Source organism: Aquila chrysaetos, chromosome 26 (genome assembly GCF_900496995.4).
Source record: "Aquila chrysaetos chrysaetos chromosome 26, bAquChr1.4, whole genome shotgun sequence".
Lineage (NCBI taxonomy): Eukaryota > Metazoa > Chordata > Aves > Accipitriformes > Accipitridae > Aquila > Aquila chrysaetos.
This window is the reverse complement of record NC_044029.1, coordinates 69,986-92,960: the sequence shown is the minus strand read 5'-3', so window position 1 is coordinate 92,960 and position 22,975 is coordinate 69,986. Positions and strand designations below refer to the sequence as shown.

Below are 22,975 nucleotides of genomic sequence, written 5' to 3'. Positions count from 1 at the left end.
AAGGAACTGTGTAAATCAGAAAAAAATTTGCGCATTTAATGTTAAAAAATGACCTACTGACTATGTATTTCATAAGGAATTCTTACTTATCAGAGTAGGTCTATGGTACCAGAGCTTTGTGGGTTCAGCCCAGAGGAAAAATTTCTTGCTCTTTCAAAGTTAACTATATTTAATGTTCCTCATAGCTTAGTATAGAAGCATGAGGTAAGGTGTTGATTGTAGCTTTAAATTGCACCTCATTCATTTGTCCATGTGTACCACAACTATCTTTGTCACATGAATTTTCAGTATGTAACTTCTATACTCTGCCCCAGGAGATTGTTTTACTGATAACTCGTGGATTTAGAGAAATGCTTTTTGTCCTAAAGGATCACAAAGCCTTTTCAAATAACGTAACCCACTTTTTTGCAGCTGGGTTGCATATTAATTCCATGCATGTCTGAAAAAAGCCTGCAACCTAAATATGTGTATGTTCAAAAAAAAGTGTCAGGAACAACAGGAAGTCTGTTTCCTTTTAATGCCAAGAGTTTCATCATCTTCGGAATTGGTCATGCAAGTAGGCTTGCAGCACATTTATTTTGTGCAGGTCAAACAGTACAGTTGAAGTCATGATAGAAAGAAACAATCTCATAATGATCTCTGTCATCACCTTTTACATCTAAGTACATGTATGCAATGGACGGATTATTTTCCAAGCATGTTCTTTCTTTGGAACATAAACTGCACTGTCCTTGCTTTGAACCTTATCTTTGACTTCTGTTCCTGTAGTAGTTACACTTCTGTCTTGAACCTTTAAGGATGATACTACAAATTAATGGGGCCTCAGATTCATAGACAAAGCACCATGAAGGAGCTGGGGAGGGAAATACTCTGGAGAAGCTGGGTAGGTCAGAAAGTGGCACATTGAACCTGTAATGAGGAATGTTCCTTTTGCTCCATGATGTTCTTCATAGGCATTCAGTAGTCACTAATGGGGAGCACTGTAATACAGATTTGAAGGTTAGTATGGTGAAAAAAATGTGAAAATGGAGCTGAAAGTGGAATCTGAGAAGTAAGGCATTGGAACTTGAGAGGATGTCAATGTCTTCTTACCAGATTATATGACATTTGTGGATACTTGGATTTTTTTATAAGTATTGCAGCTCTACAGGATGTGTTATCAGTGGTGAAAAATTCTTGTTTAGACAGTTGTTCATTATGTGGTCAGTGTTGGTGTGATGGCAGTGGTGTACAAAAACCTTGTCTGTTCTAGTTTGCCTACCTGGAAACAGGGAAAGGGACCAAGTTTTCACTAGCTATTTATTTGCATTTGGGTAGCAAGCTGTAGGATAAGTACAGGTCAGGAATCATTTTCACTTCCCACTTGTCAGCTCAGGAGTTGATAACATGGAAATAAAAACATGTGTAGTGTTGAGATTTGTCATACCAACTCTTGCCATTCATTGGCTCTGTAGTAAAATGTATGTGTGAGTCCAGTGTAACTGAAGTCACAGAAATGATACGCAATGGCCTATGCAAAATACTGAAGAAAATTAGAAACAAGCTTGGCTACTGTATTCTGACTTTTTTCCTCTGTGCTTTTAAAAAAACAACCACACAACAGACTAACCACAAAACCCAAACCTATGATCAATGTGTGGACACGTAGTGTCAAGAGTTTACAATAAACCTTAATTTGATACTTAAAATATTTCAGTAGCCTTTGAGGAGAGAGAATGAAAAATGTATTTCTTCTGTCCAGCTGAAGGAGGTAATATTCCATTCTGTTGACTTCTGCTTGACCATTTACTGAGGTATTTCAAATATAAACTTGAAATTAATTTTTTTTTTTTTAGCATTTTTCTGTTTATGGCTGCCTTGGAACGTCATGATAGCAGTACAGACAAACTACCTACTAGCTGCTTTGGGGACAGATAATCAAAGGGTGGTTCTGAAAATTCAAGAACACTTGCGTATTTGGTGGTGATATGCTGATTGTCCCTGTAGAATCACCTTATGTTTTTTTTCTCACCACTCTTTCAGGATGCTTTTTAAAGAAAGCCGAAGTGTTCACAATCACCTCACTTCTGCTCCGTGAGTATAGTACCGACAACTTACTAGTATCTTTAGGTTGTTCATAGCATTTTTTCCTATCTTCATGGTATCTTTTTTGGATGAAGGGGAGGAAAGGAAGATATTTTGGGTTTTGTTTGAAGAGACTTCCAATGTTAATTTTTTTTTTTATGCTTTAATTTAGACATATAACTGTAATGTTCTTGTGGCATTATATTTTAACTCAGTTATGAAGTGACTAGGTAACTCAAGTGGATATTCATCCTTGGATTAACGCCTTTTACTCAAAGTATTTCAAAGCACTATACCTCTAATTTTGCAGTGCAGCATATTAAATTGAAATCGGAGACTGCAGTACTTCCTGCATTTTTTCTCAAATATCTCTGTAACCACAGAAGGCTGTGTATCTTAGCTGAATTTTGCCTTCTTGATTTTCAGACAACACTATGTCCCTCTTGGGAGCTGCCCACATTCATCCAGAAATGACTTTGAATAACGCCCAAATTGCAACCTTTGTGATAAATATGATTAACATAGGATATTCTTGTACATAATAGCAAAACTGAGTGATGGTCTACCTACATTAAGGTCTTTTTTTTAACCAGGCATATTCCTAGTTGCTTAGGAAAGGAGAATAAATGACCTATAAGATGTAAATCTGATCCTCTTGAAGAAATAGAAATGCGAAAAGAAGGTGTGAAATGCTTAACTTCTAAGTTGAAGCTGATGACTCATAATCCTTAATGCTGTCCTTGCATAACTGTAGTTGGTGCTATGGTGTCACTCACAGTGCAAAAGAACCTGGAAGTTTGTTAAATGCCTTATTGCAGCAAACATAGGTTAGATACAACTGTTTCACAGTTGATAAGCCAAAGAAACCACTTTTTTTTGTGTGTGGGGGGAAGCAACTGTTTTTACGTGGTTTGAAATATAAGTGAGAACACGAAGTATAGTCCTCTGTGACAAAAACATTCAATGTAAAGTGAAATTATATAACCATTATAGGTGACTTCAGTTTAGACAAAGCTCTGCTAAGTAGACAAACTCTTCAGATTATAAGAGGCTGAAATGACTTGATATTTTGAAGTTTCTCTAAATCGGAAAAGTAAAAAAATAGCTCTCCTGATATATATCAAGTTATACCAGCAATTCAGGGAATTTTGCATCTAATTTACTTAGAGATACATGACCAAAAAAAAGGATTAAAAGTGTGCTTGTTCTTTCCTCCTTACATTTTAACACATTTTCTATTTCAAGGATCTTTTATTATTAAAGCTGGACTCCAGTAGTCATCCTTCTAGTTTATTGGATATAGTCAGGGTAACAGTTCAAACTAAAATGACTTGCCTTTCTTTTGTCTTCTGATGTGCATGTATCTCTTCTGTTTTAGGGCAAAGAAGAAGGTGATTCTGGCCCCTAAACCCAAAGTGAAGGTAAATGCCTATTTAGATACCTCAATTTTATATGACCATTTGATACAACCTGTTTTTTGCCTCTGATCCAGAAAAATTCTGGCAGAAGGGTTCCATCAGGAAATGCTATAAGAGCTTATTGACTTGGTGGTGTATTACTTCAAAGAAAGTGGTACAAAAGACTTCTGTATAGCTTTGTTACTTAAAGCTATATTAGTTTTTTAAAAATTGACTATGAAGAGGTACTAGTTCCAGTAAAGTTTCACATTTTTTTAACGTGTGCTTTGTGTTTGCTTTCAGCATGTATTAAATTTGGCAACAATGGAAAAATGTGTGGTTAGGAGGATAACATAGTAAGTTGATAGAAGTTCTCATTAGACACGACTAGGTGTTGTCTTAGTTCAGTAGCAATTTTACCTAGCGATCAGATTAGCTACCCTGTTCTTCACAGCACTGATTATTCTTAACCGTGTGGGGCGCTTTTATGTGGAGCAACAGCACTAGGTTTTAAAATACAAATACTGAATTAGCACACAGGACTGAAACACCTAGATATCATAGGTATCTTAATATGAAAATTTCACTAGTAGATCTTGGGTTCATCTGAATTTACAGAATAATAGTATTACACTAAAGAAGACTTTAGATCTACTCCAGAAAGGCTATTAAACCTGTCTTTTCTTATCTCTTCATTCTCAGGACTCCAGTCCAAAGAAAGAACAGAAAACCTGTATGTCTTCAGTCAATTCCAGTTGTGCTACTCTACTGAGTTCCAGCACACCTGTCTGCACCCCAGCCAGCTCTAGCTGCACACCAGCTCCAGAGACTATCTGCTTGGATGACTCACTGGATGAAGACCTCTCTTTCCACCCACCCTCACTGGACTCTATTTCTGATGCTCTGGCAGTTATCAATAATGGTGCCAAGGGATCACCTCTTGGGTCCACCATAGACACACCAACATCCAGACCTCGCCCTGGGCTGAGGGAAGAGAAACTAGCAAGCATTATGAGTAAGTTGCCCCTGGCAACTTCAAAGAAAGTAGAGCCCACTCAAACACCCCATTCATCAAGTCTTATTGCTGGTCACACAGGGCCAGTACCAAAGAAACCCCAGGACCTAGTTCACACTGGTATCTCTTCAGGCCTTATTGCTGGATCTTCAATTCAAAATCCTAAGGTTTCCTTAGAGCCTTTGCCAGCCAAACTACTTCAGCAAGGACTACAGAGGTCAAGCCAGATCCAAGCTGCTTCCTCCTCTTCACAGACTCATGTTTCTTCCTCTAAGACCCAAGCAGCTATTTCCACCTCCTCTCAAAGAACCAAGGATGCTAATATCTTGGTATCATCTTCTGAGGCTCAAGGTGGTTCTTCTTCAACATCACAAGTGACAAAGGTGCACCAGCATTCAGCTGTACAGCAGAAATATGTATCTCCTTTACAAGCAACTATTAGTAAATCACAGACCAATCCAGTGGTGAAATTGAGTAGTAATCCCAAACTGTCTTGCTCATCGCCAGTCATCAAGGCTCAAGATAAGTCTGTAGTATATCGCCTGCCTTTGTCTAATCCCTCATCTGGAAGCAGCTCTCAAGTGTCTCACCCACTGGTTTCTCGGACAACATCCAGCACCTCTACCTCTAGTAACTATTTAGCCAAGGCTATGGTGTCACAAGTTTCTTCCCAGGGTTTCAAGCCTCCCTTTTCCATGGCTGCCTCTCCCAAACCTGCTGCCTCTCCCAAGCCCACTGCATCTAAGCCCTCTGTGACACCCAAGCCCAATGCATCACCTAAATTTTCATCCAAGTCCACCTCATCCCCCAGGCCTGCAACAACACCCAGTTCTTCCAGTTCAAGTGCACTAGTTTCCCAGAGTAGTCACTCCAGCAACAACCCCCTTCATAAACAGACCAGTGGTGTAAATATCAGCAGGCAGTCTCCCACAATGAATTTGCTGCCCTCTAATCGCACCTCAGGCCTTCAGCCTGCAAAGAACCCTCAGGCTTCTTCAAAATTGCCCAACTCTTCTCCTTCTGGAACTGTTGGTAAAAATAATTTGGGTGGAGTTGGAATGAATGTACCTGCCAGCAGAGGCAGTAACCTTAACTCAAGTGGAGCTAGTAGGACTAGTCTGTCTGGGGGAGCAGGAAGTGGAACACAGGGTGCTACTAAACAATTGTCAACTCCACACAGACCATCTTCTGCCTCAGGGTCTCCAGTTGTAACAGCCAGCGTGCAGGTATGCATCTAATGAATTTACGTTTAAACTTTACATTAATATTTCACTCTTTCTTGCAATATCTTGATTTGAAAATGTGTCATAAATTTAATGTTTATACTTTACTAAGCATAAATGCTAATACCGATGAAACTGTTTTGCACTAGTGAATAGGTATTTCCAGCTGATGTGAAATGCAAGGATCAGTGTAGAACAAATCCTCACTGTAAAATGTTGGTTGGTCTATACTGTGGAACAGAATTCACTTTTGTTTTCTTTTTTTAAGAGCACTAGAAAAGGTAAGCTTTGTGTGGCCATATTTTCAGGGGATGTGGTATTTTCTTCCATTATTGGATTTGTGTATTCTTGCATATTTACCTATTCGTAATGATGGTGGTCATATGAAAAGGTGTCTTGGTACATTTATTGCCAAGTTTCATGATTAACTTGCAAAACCAGAGTTCAGTTGCTTGTGGTTTGAGTATAATGCAAGACTTGTATTTAAAATTAACACTTGAGAGGGCTTTTCTGTAGTATTTGTGATTAAATATGTATTTTATTTTGTAGGATCTAGTCAAACTGAATGAGACACCTCATTAATATACAAATATTCTAGAAATTGAGAGAGCACGCTTATGCAGAACTTAATCACTGGAGATAAAACAAGTCATACAAAACAAAAAAAAATACTGGTGTTCTAAAAGCTGTGCAAACCTATGACTTACCCAGAAGACAACCTGCTTTCCCAAGTTGTGCATTCTTACTGGGAATGATTTAGTTACCGAGGTTTTAATTTGAGGCTTTCCCCTGTCTTTATTGCGCTCTCTATCCTGAAGTCTTCACTACTTAAGTAAAGTTAAGAAAAGCTGTATTGCTGTAAATTAGAGTCTTGGTGTACAGTAAATGGAAAAGCTTTGTATTTTTCTGAACAATGTATATAGCTATTGCATGGTAGTGATGTATACTCAGCTTTTAGCAATGGTTTATAATCTTTTAGCTTGCTATCAAATTTTTCTTAATGCAGCTGAATAACAGGAGGAAGATGATTTTTACAAGACACTTCTGTGGTCTTTCATCCTACTGTACCTTGTCTGTTATGGTAAACAAGAAATGTCTGGCAGGCTCTGAGACAGCCTCCTCATTATTTGGGGTACTTTGAATTAAAGAAACCACAACCCACATGCTGTGTAAGGGCTACTGAGGTACCACTGAGGGCCTAGAGAAGAGCTGAGCCAGATACAGTGCAGTTTGGGTATTCTGGAAGGTGCCTGGAGGAGATAAAAAAGGCTACAGTGAATGGACTGGGAGCAGAGTTGATTCTTCCTGGTGCAATCAACAATCCAGTGGATACAATTGCTGTGATATAGAAGAAAATGTGAAATGGGTGTGGTAGTTATTAAAGGTGACAGATGAGGGAAGTAAGTAGTATTGTGTTGGATGATGAGACGAATTCTGGCAAACCTTCCTGTAGTTAAAGGCAAGTAATTTTTTTTATAAACACTGATCACCTGGGAACAAAATGCATTTTGGCAGACAGTGATGTTGAAGAGGACTGGAGGGGGTGTGGTGGATAATCAAATAACATGAGTGCATACTGTAATACAGCAAAATAAGGTGTGTTGGTATATAGGAGGACTGAAATCAGCTAGAGGTACTGAGCAGCATATGGTATCACAAAAATAATTATTGTGACTTTACATGTGGGTTTTTCTGACACTTCTGAAGTTACTTGGATAACCTAGAAATGGTTCAGAAGAATGGTGCAAGGAAAATAAACCATGGAATAAGCCTGTTGCTACTGTGCAGACTGAGGCTTTGTCAGTGAAGTACATTCAAGAGAAGATTAGGATCAAATTACCTCCCAGTCAAAATACACTGAAGGGGAAGAGATTTGTGATAACAAAGGGCTTTATTTAGCCTTAAAGAGATAATGGCTGTCAATTCCAGACTATTTGTTAGGTACAATGTATTAAGGAGTTAGCTACCCCTCTTAAAACTTTGCATAGGACTGAAAGTGAATCTCCTTTCCATTAAAGGTTTAGGGATTTAATTCCTATCTGAGATGCTATTAATCAGTCAGAAGATGAGAATGGTGCCTGAGTTACTCCTTAGAATATCCTGGTCTGCTTACACTGAAGATCAGACTAGATGATTTCATGTGATAATAAAGATGTTCCTAAATAGGAAGAGTTTCCAAGAAATGTTTCCGTCCTTTCCCCTTTTGATTGACACGGTTATTTACCAGAATATAGGCTTACACCTGCTGTAGCTCCACAGAAATTTTATTCTGGAATACTCTATTAAGTTACATCTTAAGAACACAAAGCCAAAGTAATCTAGAATTCAGCAGTTCTCATTTGTGATTTCCTTAAAAAGCTCTACCTACCATTAGTACTCTTGAGCAGAATCTGGCTTAGACTTCTAAGGATCTTAGTGACTCAGATTTAGAAGACAGGATAAACCCTTTTTATGAAGTGCTATCATAGGTGAGATAAATAGAAACATCTGAACTGCAACTCTTTTAGGGCATTCTCGGTAGCTCTTTCTATCACTGAACTTTTCTCCGTTTTGAGAAAGTAAGCAAGGTCTTGGCAGAGCACGTTACAAACTTCCTTCTGTTTTCAGGCATTTTACAAATCCACAGTTGAAAGAGATTACTGTATGGCTTTTATTTTGTTGCACAGTAAAGATTACGTAGACAATGAGTGGTTGTAATTTTTTGTACATAGGCTTATTGTGAAATTAGTACTTTTAAAGGTGAAAGAGAATAATCACATATGTTGGAAGTTTTTAATCCTTTTTTTTTTCCCACTTGTGGGATGGAGTATGTCTTTAGAAGCTGTCGCTCCTAAGACGACCAATACAAACACTTGCTAAGAATATCATATCTGTAGTTGTTTACACTTACAGGGTTACTGTTTTAAAATTTTGTGGTTTATTGTAAGCAGCAACTAACCTTTCTTTAGCTGCTTTCATCTGAACACCTTAAGACCAAAACTGGTAATAGAAACTTTATCCCTGCTAGGAGTTTTCATCGCTTTGCTGTTACTGTAAGTTGATATTGGAGAACTCAAGGAGACTTCATTTTAAGCTCATGTGATCATTAAAATGTTTCTAAGTTTTGGTTTTAGTTAAGGCTTACTTGTGTAAATGCACAGGTTTGAAGTCCTCTTCAGTCTGAGTCTTTTTAACTCAGATATCTAAAATATCTAAGCTTGAGTCTGATTCAAAATGCTTTCTATACCAACTGTTTTGTAGTAGATCATTAGAGAATTGAACATTAGCATATAAAATTACTATATGCATAGTGAAGGAAAGATTGTTAAACAAGAATGAGCTACTCTAATGTTAGAGGAATTAATGCGATTTGGAGAGGGGAGAATAATACTGTGCTTCTAAAGAACTTCAGATCTACATTTGATAATTCCATATTACTAATCTAATAGAAGATATTGCATTAGATTCTGACTGTAGACCCAGTGCATAATTAGAAAGGAGATAGAGGAAATTACCTGCAAGGCTGATGAGAAAAACATGAGAGATGAGCCATACTGTCATGTCTGAATCTGAGATAATTGTACTTGCTTAGCAGACGAACAGTGGGAAGACTTCCTAGGTGGATAAGTGGATATTTGTTAATAGTTTAATGGACTTCTTAATAGGGCCACACTTAACATAAAATAGTCTATTCTTATCTCCTTAAAGAATACAACTCAAAGCTTTAAAATCTTGAAGTAGTCCTTTTCTTTGTACAGTCAACAGCAGGAGCGTCATTACTGGCTAACGCCTCACCTCTGACTCTCATGGCATCACCCCTGTCTGTAACCAGTCAGAATGTGACGTCTGCACCATTAACTCCTTTTGGGATGCTGGGTGGCCTTGTTCCTGTGACCGTGCCCTTCCAGTTTCCCTTGGAGCTGCTTGGCTTTGGGACGGACACAGCTGGAGTGACAACCACCTCGGGATCTACCTCAGCGGCTTTCCACCACAGCCTAACTCAGAGTGAGTGGAGCGCGTTATCACACTGTGCTGTAAGGAAAGATGCATCCTGAAAATGGAAACTAAGAAGGGAAGCAATAAAGTTCTGACAGACTCAAATTTGGTTCATGAAAATCCCTACAGGAGAGTAAATGTGATTTCTTTGCTAGTAAAACTTTGTTTATGTAATTATACAAATGTTATGAATCACCTTTGATAAGCTTAACTTCATTGTTACATTTACAGTATGTACTTAGTTTTGAACATACTTTTTTTGAGTTAACTTTTAATCCCTTATCTTTAGAAAGGCATATAGCTTAAAAGTCTCCAAATGTCACAAGACAAATAAGAGACTTAATATGCTGATTCCTTAAAATACCCTTAGCTCAGTAATCTGATATCAGACAGCTCTCTTATGAGGAAGTATCAACCAAGATGGCATTTATTTTTTTCTGATTGCTGAAAAAGAAATTTTTCAGGTTTTTAACCTGTATCAATTTTGGTCTTTCTGCTGAAGGAAATTATATAAAGAGTTGCATCCCAATAGTGAGGCGTGGTCCTTGCTCTGACTTTTGAATAACTGTATCTGAATAGGTCCGTTTCTGTTGACTTATTCCGGCCATCAGAATGCTATCAGGTATTTTATCTTTTATTGTGGAGATACATCTTCAGAAATCTGTGCAAACTAGCATGCTACTATAGCTACACTATAAAAATAAAAACTTCCTATTTCACAAAGGCTGCCTCTGTCCTTAAGATTTATTTTTCATCTTTGTTGCTCTCCTTTTTTTTTCTCAGACTTACTGAAGGGTTTACAGCCAGGTGCTCAGCATGCAGCAACGCTGTCTCACTCACCTCTGCCTGCTCACTTGCAGCAAGCTTACACAGGTAAAGACACGGTATTTTTCTTACTACTTCTTTTAACTTAAAAGTCAGATTTCTGCCCTAGACTGAAATAAAATGTACATCAGAACTGAAACTGGTTTAGAGAAGACACAATACAGGGACAAGCTTTGGTAGCAGCGGACAGTACACATTGTATTGTAGCCGTATTTTTGGAACTTGAACAATTTTTTTCTACTTGTCCTCCATGTCAGGAACAAAAAAAGTTCAAAAATTTCAGTAATACTTTATTGTAGCAGTTTTAGAAACCAAAGTGTACAAATCCAACTACTAGGAAAAAAGGAATACTACTTACTGGCTGCTAACATGATTGTTTACAGGCTGCATAAAGTCTGTATTGGCGAGATTTGTTTTTTCTACTCAATTTTAATTTCTCCCTTGGAGGAGAAACTGACCTGCCAGCCAGAAGCTTCTTCATGTTTCTCATAAGAGTGTGTACATGTGTGAAAAGTGTGATGGTTTCCTAATGGAAGATCTGCCTTCCCTTGGAATTTTATCCTTGATAAGAGTTGCATATTTTGACTGAGAAGAGATGCTTGAAATAGAACATCTCTTTTTTCTGTTTGTAAGGCTTAGAGCTAAAAAACTATTATAAAGCTTTAGAAACTGCAGTTGGAGTGTACTCCTTTCTTTGCCACCTCTAGGGTGGTTTGTTTTTTTTGGGTTTTTTTTTTTGCCAGGAGAAGGAACAGGAAGGGTGGCGGTGAGTTGGTGGGTGGTCTTCATCCTGTTCTCAGAGTCCTCAGCACCAAAAAGCTGGGCAAAGTTGCTCTAAGAGGCTGTGGAAATAAACCAATTGGCTAGTTTTGGTACAACCTTAATTTTTTTGTCACAGTGAGTGCCATGGGTTGAATACTAAAAATGCTTTATTAAAATATAAAGGCTTCTAAAGACAGACTTGATTTTTAGGAGTTTTTTTTGAGTAGCCCAAGTTGCTACTTACTCTTTAGAAAGATGGTATCTTCTGGTATGAAGCCTGATATCTCAGGTTTCAACAGTGCTGTTTCTAATAAATGACCTACAGAGAAGATGCAAAGCCTTCCACCCTATAAACACAAGCTACTTTTTGGTGATGCTAAAGCTGAATGTGCCAAATTCCTGTCTCTTGCTGTAAGATATAAAAATAAAAGTTCACTCATGCTTTTATTCTTCCCTTTCTTTTCCTGTCTCTAAACTACAGATGGAGGCCAAAGTAAAGGGGACACTAAGTTACAGCGGAAAAACCAGTGACTTCCGGACAAGCAAGGGAGCTGAAGCAGTTCTGGTTGGCTGACAGAATCTGCCCAGTTGGGAAAGTGCTTATTGTCACAGGGCTGCTGTTTCTGTCGATGTTTACATATTCTGATCCCAAGCACTGTGGTGAGAGGAAGAAGAAAAAGAAAACAATACTTGATCAAAGAGAGAAGGAAAAGGAGGACTGGTCCTCCTGGTCATGCAGACTGGTCATAGTTTGATCTTGCCTAAAGAAACAAGCTTTTTTTTATCTGCTCTGATTGGCTTTTAAAAGAAATTGATCGTCAAACCCACAGCAGCACAAACTTTTTTTTTTCTGGGTGGTGTCCAATGAAGAGTTGAAAGCGTGAGAGAAGCTAGAATAGGTTTCTCCATCTGTTGTGTAAGGTGGAATCATCCACTTCATTAGTGCTTGAAGTGCCCAGTATAAGATTATGTGTAGGTCCTGAGTGTACTATATGGTTGTGGACCAAAGTTTACGTAGAGTAGAGGTGGTGCTGGGATACTTTGCATTATAATTAAACCCTTACACAAGTGCAGTTTCTGATACGGGCATTTTTCCAGCTTTACAAGGCTGTTTGGCTTTAGGGAGCCTACAGATGTATGCAGTCTCATTAGAGAGTTGTCTTCAAAAACAGATCTCCTGGTACATTGAGATGTGAGACAGACTACTGGGAAATCCCTTGCTCCTTGTTTGATTTATATATTTTTTTAATATAAAGATTCTTATTTAAGGGAGGAAGGAGATGGAAATTTTTCCATTTACATGAAAAGGAAACCCACATTTTATTGGTCAGCCTAGCATTTCTTTCCCACTTTTTTTTTCAAAGGCACACTGATTTTTTTCAGTCCTTCCATTTGTTGAACTTTCTTTTTCTTTGCCTTGTGCTTATCTGCTACTGAAATTAAGTAATGTTCTATTCATGTCTTTCATAAAACACAACCAGTTCTTTACTCATTCTACATCTTCCTCATCTTTCATCTAACTCTTCCCAAAAGCCATGCATTATACTGATTTGCTAGTTAAAGCTGATTGTGACCTATTCCAGATCCAGGTTAATACTACTTCAGGCATTAGCCAAAGAGGAGTCGTTCAAAAGTGACCAGAGGTGCCTTCTCTTCTGGGGGCTGAATGGGTTGTCTCCAGCATTTCCAGCCCCTGCTGGCCTGGGGAGTTCCTGACCTGAACTCTTCCTTGCATGGTAGCACAAGACTGCAAAGCTGGCTTTTTTGGTTTTTTGGATAGCAGTACATTGACTGGTTCATTTGTAAGGTTAGAAGTATCCAGCACATGTTGCACTTTCAACACTAGGACAGAACTTTGCTGTTGAGTCCCTTGCGCTGTCAGATAAAAGGTGAGAATGGCAGAAACTGAAATAAGTCATAGGAGAAAGGAGCAAATAAAAATAGTATGATGCTCTTCTCCTTCAACCCCAAAACATTCCTTTGATCAGAGATGCTGAAACTCCTAGTAGCTAGTCTTTCCAATAGTTTGATTTGAGATTGAACCAGGGACTACTGGTTATCTCAGACCTTCCAGAGAGACTTTTACCCATGGATAATGAATCTTCAATGTTTCTTGCTAGATTAACTTATAGCTTTCAGGTTTCTTTTACATGTGATTTATTTTTCTTAGACCAGCCAACAATTTCTTTTCTATTTAGAGCTCATTTTAATTTTATATAAATATATATACGTGAATTTAAAATAATATATATTGTGTATTTAGTATAAAAATGTTGGGTTGAGCTCAGCAATAAATGTTTTTGCACAACACTTCTGTGAAAGACAGATTGAATTAAAATAAGATGCATTAGTTCGTTAATTTCACTCCACAGCATCTGCCAATTAAAAGCTTTTTAGCTAGTGCTACTGTTTTGTATGTGGTGTGTTGATTAGATAAGCTTGCATCTCCATCATCAAGGTTATTTATAGTTGAAACATAAAGCTGCGTAGACTCTGGCATTCTTAATACTGTGCAAATTCTGTCAAAATACCATAAACTATTTAGAATGCAAGCTTTATCTGAATCTTTTTTTTCCTCTTTTCTCCAGGAAGGGTTGAAGGAAGACAACTCTTGTTTTTTGAGGCCTAACAGTTCTGGCAGGATGCTAACTCTCTGAACTGTGTCAAACCTGGTACTTCTTAACAATGCATGTAGCTAAGGAGTTGCAGCAGTGAGCCATCAGGCAGCAATATATTTAAAAGACCCTGTCCTAAGAGAGTTCTACCTCTTCTATGTTTTCCTCATCAAGGCATCTCATTCAAATTGCCATCTTTTGTCTTCATACTAAATGAAATTTTAGATTGGGAGGCTTGGAGCCCTTTATAACTACAGCACAAATTTCCTTTCAACATTCCTCTCTTCCTGGAAGTATGCCTCATCTTCAGTTGAGGAGTATCCTCTAAATCTTAAGGAGGGTAGGAGTAGTCCTGTCTGTGTGGCCTACTGAGCTTCTCAGTCTTGGGAAACAAGTAAACTAATAGTTACTGTGGAAATAGGTAGTAGGATGATGAGAATAAAGATGACCATACATTGTTTGTGAAGCCAGTTCAAACAGCCCCCCAAAGGGTAACTGGTTTTGGTCATTATGCTCCTGAGCTTCTTTGGAATCAGCAACATAGCGATGCAAGGGTCTGCATTCCCTGTTCCCTATTCTCCCTGGTGAAACCTAGCAAGGCCAAATCAAAGGAAATAATAGTGTGGCTCCCAGAGACCTTTGCGTAAACAGGTAGCGTAAACAGGATGGGGAAGTGAAAGATTTTTGCAATGTCCAAATGCAAAATTAGGTAAATGTTTTACTATTTTCTGCACAGCAGCTCTTCTAAAGACATTTTCCCCCCAAGTTTTTACTACTTTTTAAGGGCCTTTGTTAATAAATAAACTGTAGTTGTACATACTAAATAACCCTCAGTATTCACAAGCAATAAGAAAGCCAAGTAGAGCTGTCTTTTCCAGGCAGCAGGGCTGAACTTGGTTTGGGGACTGTATGTGAGCTAACATGTCAAGCTCACTGAAAGCCCCAAACAAATGCAAGCAATAATTTCAAACACAGGTTTTAGATGTTAAAACCGTCTGGGTAATATTTTCTGCTACATGATCCAAAGTCCCAAAAGTCGTGTTAGCTATTTTAAATCCTTTGGAGACACTTGCAAAGAAAGGCGGCAGGCTAGATGAAAAACAGGCTGCAAGGTTTCCTGATACCTTGAACTGTAACTGCAGTGTTCTCCCACTCCAAGATGCAAATGGCCTAAATCACTTTGTCCAGCCTTCTCTGTTGATTTGAGATACATGACTAATACCGATCAGCTAAGTCACAAGTGTGGATGCTGTGGGTTTCACATCTGTTTTCTGCTAATCAGAAGTAACTTTTAATTACCTGGGTTCTGCTTCTTGTTTGAATCCGATCAAAGTTGTCTGATGCACAGATTTGGGGGTGGGACAGGTGCCAAGAGCCTGCTTCCTTCCCACAGTCCCATCACCTGACCCTTCCTCCACACTCCTTCTCCACTTGGTGCAAGACCCTTGAGGACATGAAAACAGAGAAAACCTGCAACTCTCCCAAGCTGCCATCAGTTGTGTGAACCATTAACCCTCTGGGAGTCATCTTGGACTCCAACTAACTTTTATCACATTTGCTGCTACATTCATAAAATGAACTTTTGGCTGTATTTATTAGCAAATCTTAATCTAGTTTACAGGTTTTTTTGTTTTCTTTTGAGTAGTTTTTGCCCACAGATGGATTAGAAGTGTTGGGGTGTTTGGTTTGGTTTGGGGTTTTTTTTTGTTGGTTTTTGGTTTGGGTTTTTTTGAGTGAATTGGTGAAGGCACAGTGGTCCCTCTTCTGCTTTTGTTTTGGATTTTTTTGAAGATGGCATTGCAGGGAAAACCTGCAGCCAAGCCAAGCTGTGGAAGGCTTCCTTCCACACCTAACTTTCATCTTTTGTTCAATTGGGGTGGGCGGGGAGGGGGAAATCATTAAAGGGACACTTGCTTTTTGTTTGGGTTTGGTTGTTTTGTTTTATTTTTTTCCATAAAATGAACCAGAAGGTGAAAGCAGTAGGTAAATGATTGATTAATTAACACTTTATGCAATTTTAATTTTATAGAAATTAAAAAAGGTTGGTAGATTTTGATTGGTCCTAGCTCTGGTGAAACGGCTGTTACCCTCCATGACTGACTTGATTCAGGCCTTTGTCCTTTGTTTAAGTGCCTTTTTTTTTTTATTTTATTTCCCTACCCTCTTTAAACTGTTCTCAGAGATCCTGAAGTGCTGGAAGGCATTTTGGAGGAAAATCTTAAGCTTGCCAAGATGGCTTTATGCTGTTATACTATTTTTTTCCCTTTTGTAAAGAAAAAAAAAGTGTGTAATGTGTGTAACTTCATAGCTGCTGTACCATGGTGTTGGTTCTGTGTGCTTGTGTGTTCTTTCTCTCTCACACTCACACACGTGCACACACACACACATATACAGCAATATTCCTGAGAAACCTGTTCATCCTCCTACATTCTGCTGGCTCTGTTAAACACTTAAAAGGTGAACACTTGTGCAAAGATGGCAGTATAATAAAAGAGTGTGTGTGTGAGTGTGCATAAATGTGCATGAGAGAAAGGAAGTGGCTAACGGGAATGAAACTTTTTGCATTTTTCTCTAAAGGTTTTAAATTTGGATCTTAATTAGGTCAGGAGTAAAACGTTATGGGCCCTGTCTGGCAACCTTATCGAATACTGGACCACTTCACACAATTACTGAGTCTGAGGCAAAGACGTGTGGCTGACAACCCCAAGGAGGTGGGGGGAAAGAAGGTTAAAATAACAGCTTGCAACAAGTTTGAGTTGAGATGAATTGCAAGGAATCGTGTGTGTGGTTAGTCACATCTGCTTGACACGAGTTATTGCAAGGATTCTCACATTCACCAAAGCTGTCACTTCTACCATGCATCATTTTTAAGAAGGAATTTGGTAAAACCTACAGGAGTGCAGCTGCTAATTGATGTTAAACCTGGCTACGCTTCACGTGCTGCCTAAAGCATTCACCATGAAGTACTTTTCTAGTTGTACTTTTTTCTCAGTTTATTCAGATTTCATTAATGGTTTGTTCTCTTAACCCATGAACTTGCCGTTCATTATATTCTTAGCTGCAAGTGAACCCTCATAATAGTGTCTGTGCTTGTTTCCTCGTTCTCTGACAAAATTAGCAATCTGCAATAGATCATCTAGTAATTTTTAACAATTCTGTGCCGAGGATCTAACTAACTTATGATTATTATAAACATGCATACCTGAAATTAGCAATAAATTTGTTGATCGAGTGATAAACTTAAGGTAACGTACATACGCATCGCTAGACTGTGCTAGTTCTGTGATGTGCTTCCCCTGGGGAAGAGCTAATTTTGAGTTGCAGTATGAAAAGGAAACATTTTACTTTCCAGAATGGGAATGGAATGAAGAGTCCTTCATAGGTGGAGAACTGATCTAGAGAGCAGAAAATAAGATACCAAATACAGTATATTCCTGGGGCAGAGAATAGCCTAACTGCTATCCCAGTTCTTGGCTTGTCTTCACATGTTTTAGTGAACCTGTTTAAGTAAACTGGGCCATAGGCGGATTTCCTCTACTGATCTAATGGTGCCAGTCAAAGAGAGGACTATTGCTGGCAGCTCAGCCAGTTGGAGCGATAGCGAGGGTGCTTCTTAATCTGCCTTAGGTGCGTCAGTGAAGTTACTTCAGTGGAGTTTGCCACATCTGCCAGTGGCAGTAAACTGAGCTATCCTGGCTCTTATGTTGCTGTTTAATTCATTTTGGGCACGCATGCTTTTTATACTAGGCTGATCTGTGAGATGGGGAATCTACAGCTGGTGATGATGGTTGACTGTTGCAGTCTTTTTTAACAAATGTAGCTGTTTTGAAAATCTGTGTCTATCTACTGCTTAAGAAATCACTGCCAAAATAAGCAGCTAGAAGTATGCTCACTGGGCCACTGGAAAGATAACCGTTATGTAGGGGAATGCTTGCTTTGTGGAAACTTCTGGTGTGGCTTCATCATCCTTTTTCTATGACCTGGTGATCCCTTGCTGCTGTAATAGCCTTTTGGGGCCATAGAAAGCCCTGCTGCTGCTATGAGTTACGCTGAGAAATCGGCATGGCCTGGAACTGGCCCGAAACTGGGGAAGTACAAAGATTCCCTACAGCTGTTTTTGCACACTTCTCATAAATAAAACTGTGCTAATCTCATCAGTAGTCACAGATACAGGTCTGTATTTTGTAGCCATTTTTGACAGCTATAATTCTACAGAGCACCTCTGGAAAAAAAGAAGAATACATGTTTTGTATCTAGAAGTGAACTTCAGTCTCTTCCCTTGTCATCATCTCCTGCTTAAATAATAACCATTAACTACTAAGTTTTTCTTCATGGTGAAGTAATTCAAAGCAAGCAGTATACACTATGTTTGACTCCTGTTATGCTTAATACTAAGGGTTTGTTGGTTTTTGGTTTTGTTTTTGCCCAGCAGTGTGTGCAGATGTATTTTATCAACAGATAGTTATGTTTGTTACTGTCTAGTACCAAGAGAAAAAGGGAGGGAGAGAATCAACCAAAATGAGTCAGGAAATACCATCGTAGGCCAAACTTAAGTAGCTGCTGAGGCAGCCAGAGCTTCTTTGAGACTTAGCAGATTTCACCTGGGGAGTGGGGGAAGAAACTTTCTTGTGTTCTCAGCTTTTTCCAGATAAGGCCTTAGTTTGATTAATAGTCACGAATACCAACTATGCAGATAAGTATTTACGTGTTTCAGTGTTACATGCATTCTTTCCCCCAGCTACCCCTCTTAACACATGTTGAAGTTTTACCCAAAGAAAATGGAATATTTTTTGAATGTCTGTACTCCAGAAGTCTTTTTTGCTAACGTGAAGAAAGAAATTTGTATTTTACAAAAGAAACCCTTTCACTGGTGCAACACCTAGTGTCAAGTGTCATGAAGTTGCTTCGAGAGGGAAGCTAAAATCACCTCTTGTGACAGGTTTTAGTCTGAGAGTTTTTTAGAATATTCAGCTCTCAAAATTGGTTTAAGAAGCCACAGCAATGTTTTTTTAATGTACAGATTGGATTTAGGAGAAACTAATGAGACATCCCAGGTTTCCTTGCAGTATCAGAAGTTAATTAAATCAATTTCTCACTTAAATGAAGTTGCTTCTAAACAAGGGGAGTTATCAGCTACACTGTAGCTGGATCTTTAAATAAAAGCTAGATCGTGATCCCCAGGTATTTCTCAGTGATCTTTTAGTCTTGTTATATGTAACTACAAATAACAATTTAGCTCTGAGGTGAGAACTGTAGTGTGTGTTTTATTGCCGGTGATCCCATCATGTAGCAGTACCATGTTCTTGCATAGTTCTCAAGATCCATACTGGAAGTAGATGGAGAAATTTTATTTTTGGACTACTGTTTAAAAAACTTACAAAATTAACTACTGCTTTTTACCCCCAAAACTCTACTGAGCATTGTTATATTTTAGCAGTTAAACTAGTACCCTTGTTATGTGATTTGTCTCTTGTAGTCTTCTTTTACTGAGGGTTAGAAGCATTTCATGAGTAATTCTTAAAATGTTGGCATTCTCTAGCTTAAAGTCAGGTGCTTATAATAAAGGGGCATCTGTGATGATAACCTCTGATGTTACAAAAGCACTATGTTCAGAATATTTCATTGGGAAAAAAAAAACAAACCACAAAACAGGTGTGGGTGCAATTCCACTTAGTTCTGCCAGATAAAGAGGCTCAGTCAAGAACAGAGCATCCAACTACCTGCCTGCATGGCTAATGGTAGTGGGGATCATTCCCTCGACAGAGGTTTGGCCTCAGTATCCTTTGTTTAGTGTCACTTTTAGTGTGTGTGTGTGTGTGTGTGTATATATATATATGTATATGTGTGTATATATATATATATATATATATAAAAGCAAGTTTGGATATAGCCAGCTTAACTCTACCCGACTTGCTGTGATCCCCAAGACAATGAAAGGCTGAGAAACAGATGGACGTCGTGTTTTCCTGCCTTTCACTAGGTAGCTCAGAACAAACAGCTGGCCATGTGTTTTGTTATAAATGAATGTTAAATCACAGCTAGAATTCTTTGCATTCCTCAGCTTCAAACAAAGGAATGCACAGTTACTACGAGATGGCAAACCTGTTTGAGTTGGTGATTCCTGTGATGCTTTACTCAGTCCAGCATGAATTTGTAGAAGATCATCTTCCACCTTTTAATACTCGTGTATTTCGGATCATAGGGCTTAGTGATGGAGAGAGGATCCTAACAGCTGTGTGCTTACCTGATGAGCTCTCCAGAGAAACTCCCCTGTGAAACGCTCCCCTCTTGTGACAACAAGCCTGAACAACCAAATGCAGCTACATTCGGGTAGTTAGCACCAGTTTCATTTGGATTTTTAGGGAGGTGTGTTCCAATAACTTCAAGGGATACTGTGTTTTAAATGTGTGATTTCATTCCTCTCTCCTTATAAAACTGAACCTGAACGCAAGTTTTGAGTTGTTGGGGTTTTTTGTAATAATCTCAGGACCTGAAAGATTGTAGCATTTAGTGTGTCTTAAAAATGATGTACTGTACCAGCCATGGATTTTTGTAAATACACCTGTCTCCCTTTTTTCTATTTTAATTTTTTAAAAGTGTGTAAGGCTCTTTGCCGGAGGAACTGGTGCCTGCTTAATTTCCATCCTGAACTGAAGCAGGAAAAGGAAGAAGCTGCTGCCACAAAGGCCCGCATCAGTTCCAAATGTGTGTATTGTTCTGGTCAGTTTAATGGCTGTTAAGTCTTTTGTTAGTTGGGAAGCGGGTTTGTTCCCCCGCACCTTCCCAGTTGGGGCTAGCAGAGCCCTAGCAGGGAGACTAATTTTAACTCTCTTCTGTGTGACTACTTTATGTGTTCACTCCTTCCAGATACTCAGGTTTGCTATCCCTGAGAAGTTGGATGTTTTCAGAGGTCAGGACTATTGGGCCTCTGCAAGAACAGCTGCAGAGCATTTCTCATTTTACCAGTGCTTTGCTCCAAACACAGTTACAGGGTTTGTATCCTGCAAACCTTGCAGATGATGCCACCTCCACCTGTTCCGAGAGGGACTTGCCCTTTTATTTTCTGCTTTCCCGAATGGAGTGCAAAGATGTTTTTTGGCAGCAGACTTTGCTCTGGGATCCAACCTTGCCAGCAGACCCGTTCTGCCGTAGGAGCCTTACTCAACTTGGCGTAACTGTTCCCTGTCCCTAACTGCGACAGGCTTTTTTTCATGAGTGTACTTTTTTTTGTCATGTGTCTGTGCTGTATTAAATAAAGAGGAATGTACATACTAGCCGTCTCTGTGATTTCTCACAAAAATAACGGTGTAAAAAGGTTTCACTTGAATTGTTGTCACTTGGGCCTTTTTGTTGGGTTTTTCATTGTTGTGGCAGGGTGGGGGGTGGTAGCTTTCTTCAGTCAGGGCAACCACAAAGGCAAGGGTGATACTACGAGCAAGGAGCATTAGTAGTACAGGAGGGAACTCGTCCCTTCTCGGTTTGTTATTCCCAGGCAAAGTCTGAGGGAAACCCGCCGCCTACCTCCCCAGCTCCCAGGCCGCACTGCCACCATCTCCACCTACAGCCCCACCCCGCGCTCCCAGCGGGCTACGCGGCAGGCATCTTCCGGTCCGCGAGCCGCGCGCGCGGAGGCCCTGCCCAGTCAGCGGCCTTCAACGCCCGCCATAAAAGAGGGGCGGGTACAGGAGAGAAGTAACGACAGAGAGAAAGTGTTTTCGCGGCAGCCCCAGTGGCCTAATGGATAAGGCATTGGCCTCCTAAGCCAGGGATTGTGGGTTCGAGTCCCATCTGGGGTGGGCTTTTTTTTTCCTTCTCTTCCCCCTCCTCCTTCTTTTTTCTTCCCCCTGTCTTCTCTCCTCTCTTCTCCTCTTCTTTTCTTTCTTCCGACCGAGGCGGGACGGCCCCACCGCGCACCACCTCTACAAAGGTCAAACCACGCTGGCTTTCCAGAGCGCGAGCCGCGGGCTGCCTCGGATGTCTGAGCGTCCCCCGTTGGTTCTAACGAGCTGTAGAGCGTTTTAAGACCGGAGACCTCAGAAGCACGCGTGGGCTGATCGGGGCGGTGGGGGGGGGAGGATACGGGCCCCTCGGGTGCCTCCCGCCATCCCGCCCCGCTACCTTCGGTCGCTTGCCCAGGCCCCACGCGCGCGCGGGCCGCTCCTCCCCCAACCCAACGGCCCGGGGAGGGAGGGGGGCGCGGGGCGCGCGCACGGGCCTCGGGACGGCCTCGCCTCGGCGCTCGACCTTCGGCACGTGGCCTCCACTGACTGCAGGAGGCGGGGGGGAGGCGGTGATGGTTAGGAGAAGGCGATCGTTCGCCTCGGCGCTCGATAGCCCGCGTCTCCTCCGCGCCCCCCCCCGGCCGAGGTTGAAGCCGACAGGCGCCGGCCGCTTCCTTATTGGCCGTCGCGGCGAGGCGGCGGCTCGATTGGTCGGCGAGGCCGGGAGGGGCGTAAGATGGCGGCGCTGGGCTCTCCGCTGCGGACCTTGCGCGGGCTCCTGCGCGAGCTCCGCCACGCCGGCGGCCGGGCGGGCCGCCCCTACCGCGATACGCCGGCCTACCAGCACGTCGTCGCGGCCTTCCGCGCCCACCGGGTACGGGCGGGCTCCCGCAGCCCCCACCGCCCGCCTCCTCCTGCCGCCCCCCGGGGAGGCGAGGCGGGGGCGCCCCTGCCCGCGGCCGCGCAGCCCGGCGCGGGAGGTGAAGCGTCCCGGGCTTGTTCCCTCCGCTCCGCAGGTCACCAGCGAGAAGCTGTGCCGGGCCCAGCAGGAGCTGCACTTCCAGGCTGCCACCTACCTCTGCCTGCTCCGCAGCGTCCGGGAGCACGGGGCCCTTCACCAGGAGTACCACGGCAAGGGGGAGCGCTCGCCCGAGGAGGTCGCCGGCCTGGTGGGCTTCAGGTTGCCTCAGCAGCCGGGAGGGAAGGGCTGAGGTGCCTCTGCTGTGGTACCCATCTATTCCTGAATAAATATCTAGAAGTACTGAAACGGCCTGGGTTTTCTAGCTTGCGTTCTCTGTCGGTCGCAGGTCGCAAGAGCCATAACTGAGAATCCCCCTCTCGGTTTATCAAGCGTACCAGACCCACCCTTTCAATCTGA

General features: G+C 41.0%; 2 protein-coding genes and 1 non-coding gene across 5 annotated transcripts in view; all 3 read left to right on the top strand.

Moving 5' to 3' along the window:
- Window positions 1–21,147, top strand: part of UBN2 (ubinuclein 2) — a 57,614-nt gene extending 36,467 nt beyond the window's left edge. For 2 of the 3 annotated variants that reach the window (XM_030003103.2, XM_041120576.1), the window contains 6 exons: window positions 2,023–2,073; window positions 3,443–3,485; window positions 4,164–5,702; window positions 9,437–9,683; window positions 10,458–10,547; window positions 11,743–21,147. In XM_030003103.2, coding sequence (XP_029858963.1) covers window positions 2,023–2,073; window positions 3,443–3,485; window positions 4,164–5,702; window positions 9,437–9,683; window positions 10,458–10,547; window positions 11,743–11,792 — 2,020 coding nt within the window. In that variant the 3' untranslated portion in view covers window positions 11,793–21,147. The remainder of the gene's footprint in view (window positions 1–2,022; window positions 2,074–3,442; window positions 3,486–4,163; window positions 5,703–9,436; window positions 9,684–10,457; window positions 10,548–11,742) is intronic. The other variant, XR_005931492.1, reaches the window with a different exon arrangement.
- A 452-nt stretch (window positions 21,148–21,599) lies between these two features.
- Window positions 21,600–21,672, top strand: TRNAR-CCU. The gene has a single exon. It is a non-coding gene; the product is annotated as a tRNA-Arg (tRNA).
- A 542-nt stretch (window positions 21,673–22,214) lies between these two features.
- FMC1 (formation of mitochondrial complex V assembly factor 1 homolog) lies at window positions 22,215–22,864 on the top strand. Its single transcript, XM_030002842.2, has 2 exons — window positions 22,215–22,471; window positions 22,614–22,864. The coding sequence occupies exons 1-2, from the start codon at window positions 22,334–22,336 to the stop codon at window positions 22,806–22,808; spliced, it is 333 nt and encodes a 110-aa protein (XP_029858702.1). The 5' UTR covers window positions 22,215–22,333; the 3' UTR covers window positions 22,809–22,864.
- Window positions 22,865–22,975: the final 111 nt, after the last annotated feature.

Coding starts and splice junctions, on each gene's coding strand:
- FMC1 (XM_030002842.2), top strand. CDS start 22,334: ATGGCGGCGCTGGGCTCTCCGCTGCGGACCTTGCGCGGGCTCCTGCGC. Junction 22,472..22,613: donor CGGCCTTCCGCGCCCACCGG/GTACGGGCGGGC, acceptor TCCGCTCCGCAG/GTCACCAGCGAGAAGCTGTG.